This window comes from Numenius arquata, chromosome 18, assembly GCF_964106895.1.
Source record: "Numenius arquata chromosome 18, bNumArq3.hap1.1, whole genome shotgun sequence".
NCBI lineage: Eukaryota > Metazoa > Chordata > Aves > Charadriiformes > Scolopacidae > Numenius > Numenius arquata.
This window is the reverse complement of record NC_133593.1, coordinates 7,074,786-7,087,425: the sequence shown is the minus strand read 5'-3', so window position 1 is coordinate 7,087,425 and position 12,640 is coordinate 7,074,786. Positions and strand designations below refer to the sequence as shown.

The 12,640-nt window shown below is 52.3% G+C and overlaps 1 protein-coding gene across 1 annotated transcript in view; it reads left to right on the top strand.

Annotated features, from left to right (window-relative positions):
• RTN4RL1 (reticulon 4 receptor like 1) overlaps nucleotides 1–12,211 on the top strand; it is a 31,599-nt gene extending 19,388 nt beyond the window's left edge. Inside the window, exon 2 of the mRNA XM_074160891.1 lies at nucleotides 10,821–12,211. Coding sequence (XP_074016992.1) covers nucleotides 10,821–12,211 — 1,391 coding nt within the window. The remainder of the gene's footprint in view (nucleotides 1–10,820) is intronic.
• Nucleotides 12,212–12,640: the final 429 nt, after the last annotated feature.

Below are 12,640 nucleotides of genomic sequence, written 5' to 3'. Positions count from 1 at the left end.
CCTGCCCCAACGCTCCCCTTCAGCCCCTCTGTGTGGTGACAACCCAGCCTCGCCGATGGCCGCAGGTCACAGCTGCTGCAAGATTCACCTCAATTCCTGTACCCCCTCTTCAGTCCATGAATGGCCTTTCCTGGCCCTCCAGTCATCAAAAACAACATCATCCTTCCTCACCAGTTACAAACCACCCAAATAATCCACCCGGTTTGGGATCAGAGGCCACATCCTCCTCCCCGCCCCCCCTGCCCGCCCCGGGTGCAGAGCAGGTACCACTTATCAGCATCTTTCTGCATCTCCTGTTCCCTTCCCAGCCCCTGCAACGATTTATCGTCTCCCCGTCTCCCCTTTCCACTGCAACTGGATCGCATGCGGGCTATAATTAATAGAAATTAGACTGTCGAGACCTTGCAGCCCCCATCCCGTAATTACTTGGCCTTGCTGCGTTCGAGGCGCAGAGATCGGCAGTGAGCTCGCAAGCCACCGGTGATGGCAACGCATCCTGTTAACAAGCTATTTTTATTAAGCTTTGTGCTGGGGGATGTGCAGCATCTCCACGAAGTCCGTTCCCGGGGGGATGCGCGGGGGGATATTTTGGGACAAAATGCCAGCATTGGAGCCAGACAAAGCAGATTATTAGCAAAGTGCTGTGTCCCGACCACATTCATTGCTCATACATTAATTCCCAGCTCCCCACCGCTCCAGCCGCCCGCTGCCCAGCCATACAGATTTCAGGGGCTTGGCAAAGCACTGATGCTCAGTGAGCGGTGACCACCCTCTGGTCCTCAGCTCCCCCAAAACCCGCCACACCCTGAGAACCATGCAGGAGCATAACGATGCCCGACATCTAACTAAGCACACGGCATCACCCCAGCGGCTCATTAAACCTCCTAACGGCCCCTGTGCAAGGCGCGGGTCGGTCCCGGATGATGGGGATGATGGGCAGAGGAGAGGCACAGCGCAGCTATTCACACTGCTCTGCTTTTATCGCTGTGCTTTTCGCGAGCCGGTAAAAAGTTCAGTGCAAAGCACAGGAGAGGTCTCTGAAAGGCAGCCGCGCTCACGACCCACCGTGGTGGCACACGCCTCCACCGGGAACGGGGCTTTGCCGGCGTCCGTGGTGCTCGCTCAGCTGCCGACCCGCAGGGATGTTCACTTGGAGGGCTTGTAGCATCATGCACCCACCCCAAGAAGGAGACCCAGGGCTTGGGGAAAAGTGCTGCTGCCCGTTTAGGGTGCGGGAGAGAGACCTGAGGCTGCGGGCTGGGCTCCAAATGACACCATCGCTTTTTTTTGCCAGGGGGTGGGGTGGGGAGGCGAGGGAAGAAAATGTGACAGAGCCGGCAGCTTTGATGCCTGCCCATCAGTCTCCTTCCCCCCTGCTGCAGGCAGAATGATGTGCCGCTGAATGGGGAAGAAGGTACATGACAGGCTCCAATTTGCCCTCTTCTCCACCAAACGCAAGGACATCCAGTGAATCTGAAATGCAGAAAGACTGAAAAGGGATGAAAGGGAACCTACACGGTACGGCACGTAATTGGCTTGTGGATCTCGGTGGCACAGGACACTGCTGGGGTCGGGACCTCAGCAGGATTACACGTTTATAGAGCTAATGCTCTCCCTATCAGCCATGCCAGCATAAAAACACTGCGGAAGGGCCACTCGCCTCCCTTTTTCAGGCCGCCATCCACTCCCCGCTCCATCCAGGTAAAGGTCCGTCCAGCGCATCCCTGGCTTCCTGCAGCCTCCGGTTTTTGCATCTCCTGCGGACGTGGGCTGGATGGCGGGGCAGCCGAGCGTGCACGGAGAGCCCAGGCGGCTGTCACTTCGCTCTTCCATCTCACGTTTGCTCTGTTCTGGCTATATTTCTGATCCTAGAGAAACTCTCAGTAGGTCCTAGCCAGCCGCTGGCAGGGAAATGAGCTGGTGAATCTGCTTTCGCTACACATGAGCTTGTTCAGCATTTGATAGCGATCTGGCTGGCGCTCATCTGGGGTGGGTTTTGTCATTTCATCTGCAATTGTTTTGCTGTAAAGCACCTCGGAGGGTTCGCTAGCCGGCTGTTTTTACAAAGGACACCGTCCTTATTACTACTGTGAATGAACTACTTTGCATTTCTGTGAATGGGAAGGAAAACTTGTCACCTCAGGACAAAAAGGGAGTGGAAGTATCTGATGATCCCCTGAGAAGCTTCAGACAATCCACTAAGCTCAAGTCATCCTCCTGTTTTTCTCTTTCCTCCGGGGCAATTGGAATTATTAGTCCCTTCTCAAGGACCTCAAGATGTCTCTGTCCTTTGCCAATTCCTGTTCTGGATTCACTGCAGGCTGCTGGCACGTCCTGCCGGAGCCCCATCCTGTGCTGGGGACCAGCAGAGCATGCCTGGTGGCTGGTGGGGGTCAGGACAGCAGCACCAAGAGCCGGTGAAGCCCCTGGCTGTGCCTGAAATCCTGCAGTATCTATGCACGCTGCACTGGGGGTGTCCCCTGGGCCTCGCCGTTCTCTCCTGGAGGAGCGGGAGCATCCTGGTGTCCATCAACACCTCCAGCCACAGCAGGACCCAAGGACTTAACTCATCCATCTGCGAAGCCAAACATGCTGTTTCCCTCTGGCATGCCTTGGCTCTGGGAAGGTCCCATGGGCTTTTGAGATGCTGGTCTATCATGTGTGATGGGGGTGACAGCAGGGCACAATAAACCCCACAACAGCAGGGAAAGGAGAGTCAGGAAAAGAAGGTGATTTCTTCTCCCTGATATCCAGGACAAGACACGTGGGAATGGTTCAAAGTTCCACCAGAAGAGGTTTAGAATGGACGTTAGGAAGCATTTCTTTACCAAGAGGGTGGTCAAACCTTGGAACAGGCTTCCTAGAGAGGTGGTCGATGCCCCAAGCCTGCAGGTATCTGAGATGCATGTGGACGATGCTCTTAATAACATGCTTTAACTTTTGGTCAGCCCTGAAGTGGTCAGGTACTTGGACTAGATGATCATTGTAGGTCCCTTCCAAGGGAAATTTCTATTCTATTCTATTCTATTCTATTCTATTCTATTCTATTCTATTCTATTCTATAGATTTGCCTCCAACCCTATGCAAGCAGCAGCCCAGCCTCTGGTTTAGATATTCTTCTCCCAAACGCTGGCTTTTAGGCTCTGCACTGAGGCTCTGGGTTCCTGCCCCGTGCCTGCAGCCGTGGGACCAGCAGGATCCGACTGCAGCTGTAACTCCAAGGGCATCGCTGCAGTGGAAGGCGTACTGCAAACTGGGGTTAAGCAGAGCAGATTACACGGGGAAAACACACTCTGCGCTCCCTCTGTTTCTGCATAGGTTAGTCCTGAAACAAGCATTTAAATTAAACAAGTTTCTAGAGCCGAGTTTCCAATCCCACAGCCACTTCCACCGTTGGCCTCCTTTTTTTTCTCCTTCCCTTTAGCTCGAGCAGCAGGAGGAGAAGACGCAGACACGGAAAGGAGTGCTAATTAAACAGGGAGTTCCACATTAGGGTACAAATCCTCTGGACCAGCAAAACCCCTGCCACTTTCTGTATTTATTTATCATTTTTTCAATACAATTGCAATTTCCAGTGGTGCCTCCAGCACCGGGAGAGGGTTCAGGGGCTGCTCTTGGAGAGGATTAGCGCGCTGGAAGCATTATTACTTTCCTTCGCTGTGAATTCAGGAGCGATTCCCTGATGGCTGTGCTCTATATAGAAGTGAATCGGTGCTAATTTGTTTTTGAGGATCACACATCCACCAACATGTGAAAGACAATCCTGCATCTCGATGTATATTTCGAGTCAGTGCTACAGCAAACAACAGAAAATAAGCAAGCAAAGGAAGCCAGACCTCCCTTGCCCAGAAAGCCAGAGCTGGAAAAGAATGGACTTTAATATTTTATTTTTTTTTTCGCTTGTGTGAGTTGGTGCTGCATCTTTCCAGGATTGTTTTGGGTTTTGGCTGCGCTGCCCGGGGCGATGGGCAGCAGGGGCATGGGCATCCCTCGCACAGAAAGCCTCAGGGACGTCGCACTGGACGGGATGTCAGAGAGACTGAGCATAAAAGGCTCCCTTTTTTTTTCCTTCTAAATCATCGTCGAGTTTAACTGCAAGAGAGGAATAAATTAGCTAATTGAATCTGTAACGACAGAGGGGCCGGGCACCTGGCAGGAGAGCAGCCGCCCCGCCACCCATCGCTCCTCTCTCTTTATTTGTGTGATTCAGAGGGACGCGGTCCATAGGGAGATATCAGAGCCGGCTGAAATGGAAGACAAAGCTATTGTTTCAAACAGAGTTATTGATTTTTACATTATTACACTATGAAATTTATGGTCTGGTTTCAAACTGCAATAGGAGTTAATGACCACCATCCAGAAACTTCCAGGTGACCTTGGCCTTGACTTTGGTGGAGGAAGGTGAATAGCTCCAGACACCGGGTCAGCAAATGTAAAATGAACTTCCAGCACCCTAAAGGACTTGATTTTGGGGTGCTGCTGACCCCAGGTCTCTTCTCTGAGCTTTAAACTCCACACTGGTTGACAGCAGCGATGGAGGGGGGGAAACTGGACCCTCTCAACCCCAGGCAAAAGCCACTTCTGCTGTTAAGCAACATTTTGCTCCTCTTGAAGCAGCATGATGTCCTCAGAGCTCCTGAGCATGGTTCTCCATCCTCAACCGGCCACCCAGCACAGCCTGGCTGACCAAGGGTTTGCTCCGGTCGGTCACCACTGGAGAAAGGCAAACCAGGGGTCTCTGGGATGGCTGTGGAGCACAAGGAGAGGAAGCAACACAGCCCAGAGCAAGAGAAACCCCATAAGAGGGGAGAGCAATGGGCAGTACCTGCAAAGGGCATGGCCCATTCCCCGTGCCGGCTGGCTCTCCCGTCCCGGCCACGTGAGGAGGATTTGCTTTTTAATGTTGGGGCTATCAAAGTGGGGTCAGGGCAACCAAGAGGAGGTTTATACCAGTTACCACACAAGACACCGGTGACACAGAAGGGTTTGTAGGGGCTGCAGCACTCCCAAGTATAAAGCCTTTTCCTGCATTTTCTTTAAAAGGTGCCTCCCGATGCATGTTTTGGCACCAGCCTCTTCCCAAAGCTTTCCTTAGCAATATTCCTTCCAAATTTCCTTGTATGCTTCTTCCTCTGGGAAATGTCTTTCCCCTTGCCAGTGAAGGAAGGTAATTTCCAGCTGCCAGAGAAGGATTTTTTTCTTGTAGTACCTTCTCCCTGGAACATCCCTGATGCTGCACCCTGAGCTAAAGTCGTGTGAAGCCAGTAGCCTCCAAGCTCATCTTCTGCCTCGGAGGTCATAATTGCCATTAAATCACAGCTTGCCTAACCAAATTATGCAAAACCGAAATTATCTCCAATGATTTTTATGTTGCTGAAATGTTCCAGAACTGCCGGGGTGATGACTGGGGGATTGGGAGCAGCTGTCACTCCATCAGAAACCATAACTCCAAACAGCTGGGATCTGTCAGTTATTTATGACACCGGTCGCAAAAAAAAAAAAATAATAAAAAAAAATAAATGATGAAGGTGGATGGGTGGTTGCTGCTGAAAGGCAGCTCGTGCAGAAGGCAAAGCCCCGTGCCGTGTCCCGGCGCTGGGAGCTGCAGCCGATGCTGCGGGGAGCGAACCCAGCAAGGATGCTCCTGCTGCCGCAGGACCACGGGGCAGCACCTAAAGGGCTTTGCAGAGAGGCTGAAAGCAAGCTGCTGCTCGCTGGGGAATTTAGTCTTTGTGACAGTCAGGATGGGTTTGTTTATTTTATCCTCTGTGTTGCAAAAAATAGAGGAAAAAAAAAACCAAACCCCACAGCTACTAAGCAGAGGTCTGACACCGCTTTGTCGAACTGTCCCAGATCTGAAGTTTTGCTTTTGGCTCCTGCCCAGTTGCTGTCACTGCTCCGGCCTTGCCTTTCATCGTCCTTCACTTGGCAGATGAAATTGTGAGCATTTGAAGCTTCTTTTTCTCCCTAAACAACAGTTTCTCTCTATGGCGGTGCAAACATCCCATTCTGAGTCAGTTCCCAAGTTTTCAAAGTATATTTCCCCCCAGGGACCGTAGTCGTGTCTTTGTGCCCCAGTTCACTCGGGGTGGATTTAGAAAGCGTCCTTTGATAGATCCAGGGTGTGAACGGGGCAGGAAAATCTCTCTCTGGAGCTCGTTGACAGCGACGTGGTGGTGTTACACCAGGTGTGAATTTGGCCTCAGAAGAGGGTGAGTGATGAGTAAGCTTATGCCTTTTTGATAATCTCAGCTGCGAGCAGAAACCAGATGCTTTGTCCCCACTTGTAGCTCACTCTGGTTAAGTATTATTATTTATATTATGTAGTAGCTATACATAGTGTTTTATGGCAGTAAAGATATATAAATCAGCAACCAGAAGACGAGGGCTTTGCTCTAAAGAGCTTATAAATCTAACAGCTTGAGCAGCACCGGTAATGGACACAGTAAGCAGGCAGTCAAGTTGCATGTAGACATGAGCTAAGATGGGTCTCCCAAAGCAGATGGCGATTTAGGAGAGATTTGAAAGGGAAGCAACCTGCTCCATCCTCGAGACCAGATCCTGCCGGAGAATTAGGCGGGCCATGACCCATATAGCTTGTCCGGGTGGAGGGGGGAAAGCGTCCATCTGAGAAAAGCAGCTCGCAAAGAGGGAACGGGCAGGGGGTGGCGAGGGCTCATGGTGGGGCTGCCTTTCGGGGGGCCCTGCAGGTGCATCCCCCCTGGGGCTGAAGCATCTCTTCTTGTCCTAAGTGTTTTCTTCCCCTTGAAGACTCCTGATGAAAATAAGTGGCATTACTTCTTCCCAAATAAACCAAGGCCCTGCCTGCCTCAGAGATACAGTAAAGCGTTAAAAGCCTTAAAATGCAAGAAAACTGCCGGCGCAGGTACACTCTGCTCTCTCTGGATGGAGCAGTACCTTGGGGACAGGCTGCCCGCAGAGCGGAGCCGAGGCCAGCGTCCCTGCCGCGGTGACAGAGAAGTTCTCCAGCCCTTCGAACCTTCCCCCCTGAGCCTGGGTATCAAACCGGCTTTTTTTTCTTTTAATTTCTTCCTGTGCTGGCACCGGCCCGGGAGGAACCTGGTCTGGGCTGGAGAGAGATGTGCTGTGTCTGGGCGAGCACGCTGGCTCCGGGTGTCTGCATTCTTCTGGTCGCTTTCAGCTCTTGCACAAATTGAGGCTTCACGCTAAATGCATTACGCTGTATAACAATTAATCCCGTGCTACATATAGAAAGTCCTTACTCATCAATAATGCATGCGGGAGGAGTGATTTTCACTCTCAGTAATAAGGCTAAGACAATGGAAACAAGCAGGTAATGGAGAACATTTATAATGATGTTAATCTAATAATGAGTCTAATGCTGTTAAAAGTAAGACTGCAAACTGGACGCATCCAAAGATAAATTATTTCAAGCATTCATTAACTGATGCCTAATTAATGCCCAATTAGAGAGATGCTACATGGGAAATGGTTTGGACAGTCGGACGAATTCATTCCAATCACTGAAACCTCAGTCAAAAGCAGGAGGCGGCAGAAGGACACGGCGAGCAGAAGCCGGGGTGACACAGCGCATCGGTGGGAGAAAGCCAGGAGATAAACACCCCTTTGCTGGTTTTATCCGTGTCAGCAGGGCTTTGTTTTTACTCACTTCGCCGGCAGGTTTCTGCTGATTTTTCTGCGCTGCTTTTGAAGCTCTCCTTCCCTGGTGAGCTCCGACACACCTGCTGGTGACCCTCCATCTGCCTCGCAAGCTTTACAAGATGAAGTCAAAAGGGCTGCATCAGGAATAACAAGTTCAACAAGTTAGGCAAGGTCTAACTCTCAGGGTACCAGGCCGGGACCTTGTGGGAAGCTCACAAAGGTGCTTTCCAGCCTGGGAAGCACAGCGAGACCCAAGTGCTCCCGACTGTCTTGTCCTGGTGGAGCTCGGCTGCTGGCCCATCGCAGTGCTGGTGTTACCAGCCTCGGGAGCTTCATGGCTCCATGACCACAGCCTGTTTCATTCTTGGATCTAAACTGTGACCAAGCTCAGGGCATTCCAGGAGCATCTTCTTACAGCACTAGGTAATTGGCCGGTTTTCTGGCCTTGGAGGGAAAGCATCCTTGATGAGACCATGTGCCCACAGTGCATCCACTGGGAAGTCCATAGGTTTCCTCTTTCCAAGTCCTGCCCACCTAATTCTTGTTTCTTCTAAGCATTCATCCTTCTGTTTGCCCATTCTCCTTACCCCCGAGTTGCAGCACGTAGGTAGAAACACCTCCCTGGCTTTTCTTCCTACCCTCTTACTCTGGGGAAGCTGAGAACCAGAAACATCCCAGACTATCCCCACTGCCATCCACGACAGTGGGAGTCACGTCTCCCTCTCCGTAGGAACTCCAGCCATTAACTCACAAACGCCTGTTAATTAAAGAGATGGACTCAGTTCCCTCTGACCTTTACCTCCGGAGTTATCCCCGCCGGCAGGGAGCCGTTAAACCCCACGCTCCCTTTCGGCAGGAGCCTCTACCTTGGCCGTGCTCCAGGGAGACCCAGGCTGCCTTCGTCCATCGCTGCGCGTTGCTAACAGCCGCCTGTCATCACCCGTCCCTATATGTGAAATCGTGTATGTGCCGAGATCCCTGCCCGGCTCCACCTCCCGTCAGTAATCCCGTTAGCCTGGCAACTGTCGTGTCACGGAAGAGCGCATAAAACTGTTGTTTGGAAGCAATATGTAATCTTCCAACCTGCTGCTTAGAGCTGGGAGATGGTTTATTGATTCAGACCCTTGTGATTTGGTATTTGCAATAACAGACTCTGCATGTGGGAGATCATCACAGCGCTTGTGCCTGGCAGGATTTTCCTAATAAACATAAGACCTACAGAAGGTTTTGTACTTCGGTGTCACCGAGGTAAGACGGTGAAGCCGTCCCACTTTGGCCAAGCACATCTGTGGGTAAAAAACCCAGCAGAATGTATCTGCAAACCTAGCTTTATCTTCACCATCGTTATCTGGCACTCGGATAATGACAATATCCTCGGGATACCGCTGTTTCCCAGGCTGCGCTCGCACGACGAACTGCAGCGAGGGCTCCCGTTTTGGCAGGGAGCGCTTGGTAGTCAGCGCTGGCACGATGCTCCCACCAGCACAGCCCCTCGTGCATCGCAAAGGCACGACAGCAAAGCCAAAATGGCACAGCGGTGACTTGGAGAACGTTCCTTTTCCTACACAGCCGTAGGAGTTGTCGCGAATTAAACGTTCCCGACTTACAGCCCCTTTCTGGCAGCGGCGCAGGAATGAGACATCCCTCCTGGTAGCCGATGCTTAATTTCTGAAGGGCAGTGCCTGGAAGAAGTTCCCCCCCACACTTCTCATCGCAGCCAAAGCTTGGTCCAACGCTTTGGCTAGCGATGCTATGTTATTTTTTTATTAGCAGCCCAGTCAGAGATGACTGCCTCTTACTGGTGATTTATGGAGAGTCTGAATAACCCAGTTTATCTATAAATGTGACAACTTTGCGTTGAATGGCTGGGTCCAGATGGACGGGTCACCTGCTGTTAACTATACGGTAATAGACCTCCACACCAGGCAAGAGGCAACAGTAACCACAGGGTTATATTTCAAACACAATTAACAAGAAAACAGTGAGGGATTTTTTTGCCTCCCACTTGCATTCAGCTGAAGGCGCTGAAAAGAGGGACTGTAAAAGCCCAAGGGGTCCAGGCTCATGGACTAGCTGGTGATAACGACATGGAGTAATTAGAGATGAACTCCACTTCCACTCTCGTTTTTCAGATTATTACAAGCTGAGTGCAAGGCGAGGACTAGTGGGCAGGATGGCACCGGCAGCTGTACGCTGCTCCGATTTTACTCCTTTCCCCTCTGAAGTCCAGAGGCAGAATTCATTAGACATGAGCAAATTTTGCGTGTAAGAGGAAAAAGCCAAATCTAGGAGGAAAACCTGAATGAGAAATGACAAGTCTGGTGCAATGAGTCTGAAAAGCCACTTGGCGTAGAAGGAATAGCCTGAAAGCAAGCCTGGTGCGAGGAGTGGGAGCGAGACGGGAACGGGGCGGCGAAACCGGCACTCTGCGAGCTGAGCAGAGGGAGGGGATGATTACTGCCTTGCTCACCGCTTCTTCTCTGCAGCGAGAAAGCCCCGGTCACAAGCACATACTGTAGCATTAGAGGATGCAATATGCTTTGCCACAGGACATCCATTTAAAAATATGTCTGAGCATCCCACTTCCAAGCGGAGTTTTCAGCTCAGCCTTTTCCGCCAACTGCCAACAACATATTTTCCTGCGAATCACTTGGTTTTCAGGGTGGATGGTGGTGTTCTAACAACTGTAGTAAAAAGAGGTGGCGGGGATGGGTGCGCGCCTTTGGGGGAGCTGGGTGTGCCGTGCGGATGCGCCGCTCACGTGTAATTTTAGGTGATTCACTGGGAATTGCTAAAGCTTTTCCTCTGCGATACGTAAGCGCGGGCGATTTAAGGGATGCATTACGGGAGGGGTGGACACCTCCAAGGGTTTTGCAGCTCCTCTTGTTTGCTCTCACACATTTCTACAACTGCCTTTCCCCCGGCAAGGGGCTTTGCTGCTGGCGCTGCCAGCGTGAATTCCCCCTGAGAAAGTTTCTCCTGCCTGTTGCGGGCAGGGCGAGGAGGCAGGGAGTACTCCATGCATCACGTTTAAACTACCGTGGGTGACGAGCCCACTCATCCCAGCTGCAGTCGTTTCCGTGGGTAATTCATGAGCTGAGTTAATTGGGGGCGTTTTTTCACTCGAAATAGTCCCCACGGCAGCCATGGGTGGGCAAGAGGGGGGGGTGCCTGAGTCCCCGCTGACGCCGCTCTCCCCTCTCTCCGCACAGGGGGGTTTGCAGAGCTGCTGCTGGTGCTGCTGGGGCTGAAGGTGCCCGGCACCCTGGGCTGCCCCACCGACTGTGTGTGCTACCCCTCCCCGATGACCGTCAGCTGCCAGGCTCACAACTTCGTCACCATCCCCGAGGGCATCCCCGAGGACAGCGAGAGGATCTTCCTCCAGAACAACCAGATCACTTTGCTGCTGCGGGGCCACTTCAGCCCCTCCATGGTCACCCTCTGGATCTACTCCAACAACATCACCTTCATCGACCCCAACACCTTCGACGGGTTCGTCAACCTGGAAGAGCTGGACCTGGGGGACAACCGCTACTTAAGGGCTTTAGCTGCAGACACTTTCCAAGGGCTGGTGAAACTCCATGCCTTGTATCTGTACAAGTGTGGGCTGAGCTCCCTCCCCAGCGGGATATTCGGTGGCCTCCACAACCTGCAATACCTTTACCTGCAAGACAACCACATCGAGTTCCTTCAGGATGATATTTTTGTTGACTTGGTTAACCTCAGCCATCTTTTTCTCCATGGAAACAAGCTCTGGAGCCTCCATCAGAACACGTTCAGGGGACTAATAAACCTGGATCGGCTGCTCATCCATCAAAATCAGCTGCAGTGGATTCACAGGCGGGCTTTTCACGACCTCCGAAGATTGACCACCCTTTTCCTGTTCAATAACAGCCTCTCGGAGCTGCAGGGGGACTGCCTGGCCCACCTGGGAGCCCTGGAGTTTCTCAGGCTGAACGGGAACCCGTGGAGCTGCGACTGCAAAGCCCGTTCGCTCTGGGAATGGCTGCACAGGTTCAGAGGCTCCAGCTCCAGCGTCATCTGCGAGTCCCCCGAGCAGATGCACGGCAAGGACCTCAAGGTGCTAAGAGCAGAAGACTTTAGGAACTGTTCGGGGTCCGAGTCGCTCCATCAGATTAAAACACATACTTTCTCCACAGCGGACAGAGGAGCCTCCAAAACCCACCACCCTCACCACTCCTCCAAGGAGAAAGGGAAGGCTGAGAACAGTTTGCACAGCAGCCAGCCCGCCGGCCCCCCCGGCTCCCGGCCGGGCTACCGCAAACCCGGCAAGAACTGCACCAGCCACAAAAGCCGTAACCGAACCTCCAAACCGGTATCCTTGGGGCCGCGGAAAAACGGGCAGGAGGTTCCAGACTATGTGCCTGATTATCAGCACAAATTCAGTTTCGGGGCGATGCCAACGCTCTCCCCCAAACGCAAGGGTAAGTGTACCCGGCGGACCCCCATCCGCCCCCCCAGCGGGGTCCAGCAGGCAGCCGGCTGCCCGGGGCTCAGGGCATCGCTCCTGGTTTTTATGGTGGTGTTAGCAGCCGTCATACGCTGAGCCCCCGGCTGCGGACGGAGCGAATCTGTACTGCCACCAATCTACAAAGGACCAGAGTTTCTTTTCTTCTTCTTTTTTTGTACGTGGCGAGCGTTGGCCTGGCGAAGGGAGGAACGTTGTCTCGGCTTCTGAGGGTCTCTCCGTGCCCGGCCGGGCTGCCAACGCGGACTGTGCCGAATGCAGCGGGAGTGGATTAAAAGGCATTATCACACCTTGTCACAAACAGCCTGACCGAGCACCTACAACAACAAAAAAGCCAACCTTACAAAAACCCAGATAACAGGGACGGTAGCCAATTCGTCGGTGACAACAACCGGACAAACGGACTGTATCCATGCTCTTGTGAAATCCCATTCATTTGAGAGCGCTCTGAAATGACCCCTCCAATTACCGAAAGGAACATAATTGCTGTAAAAAAACGATCACCAA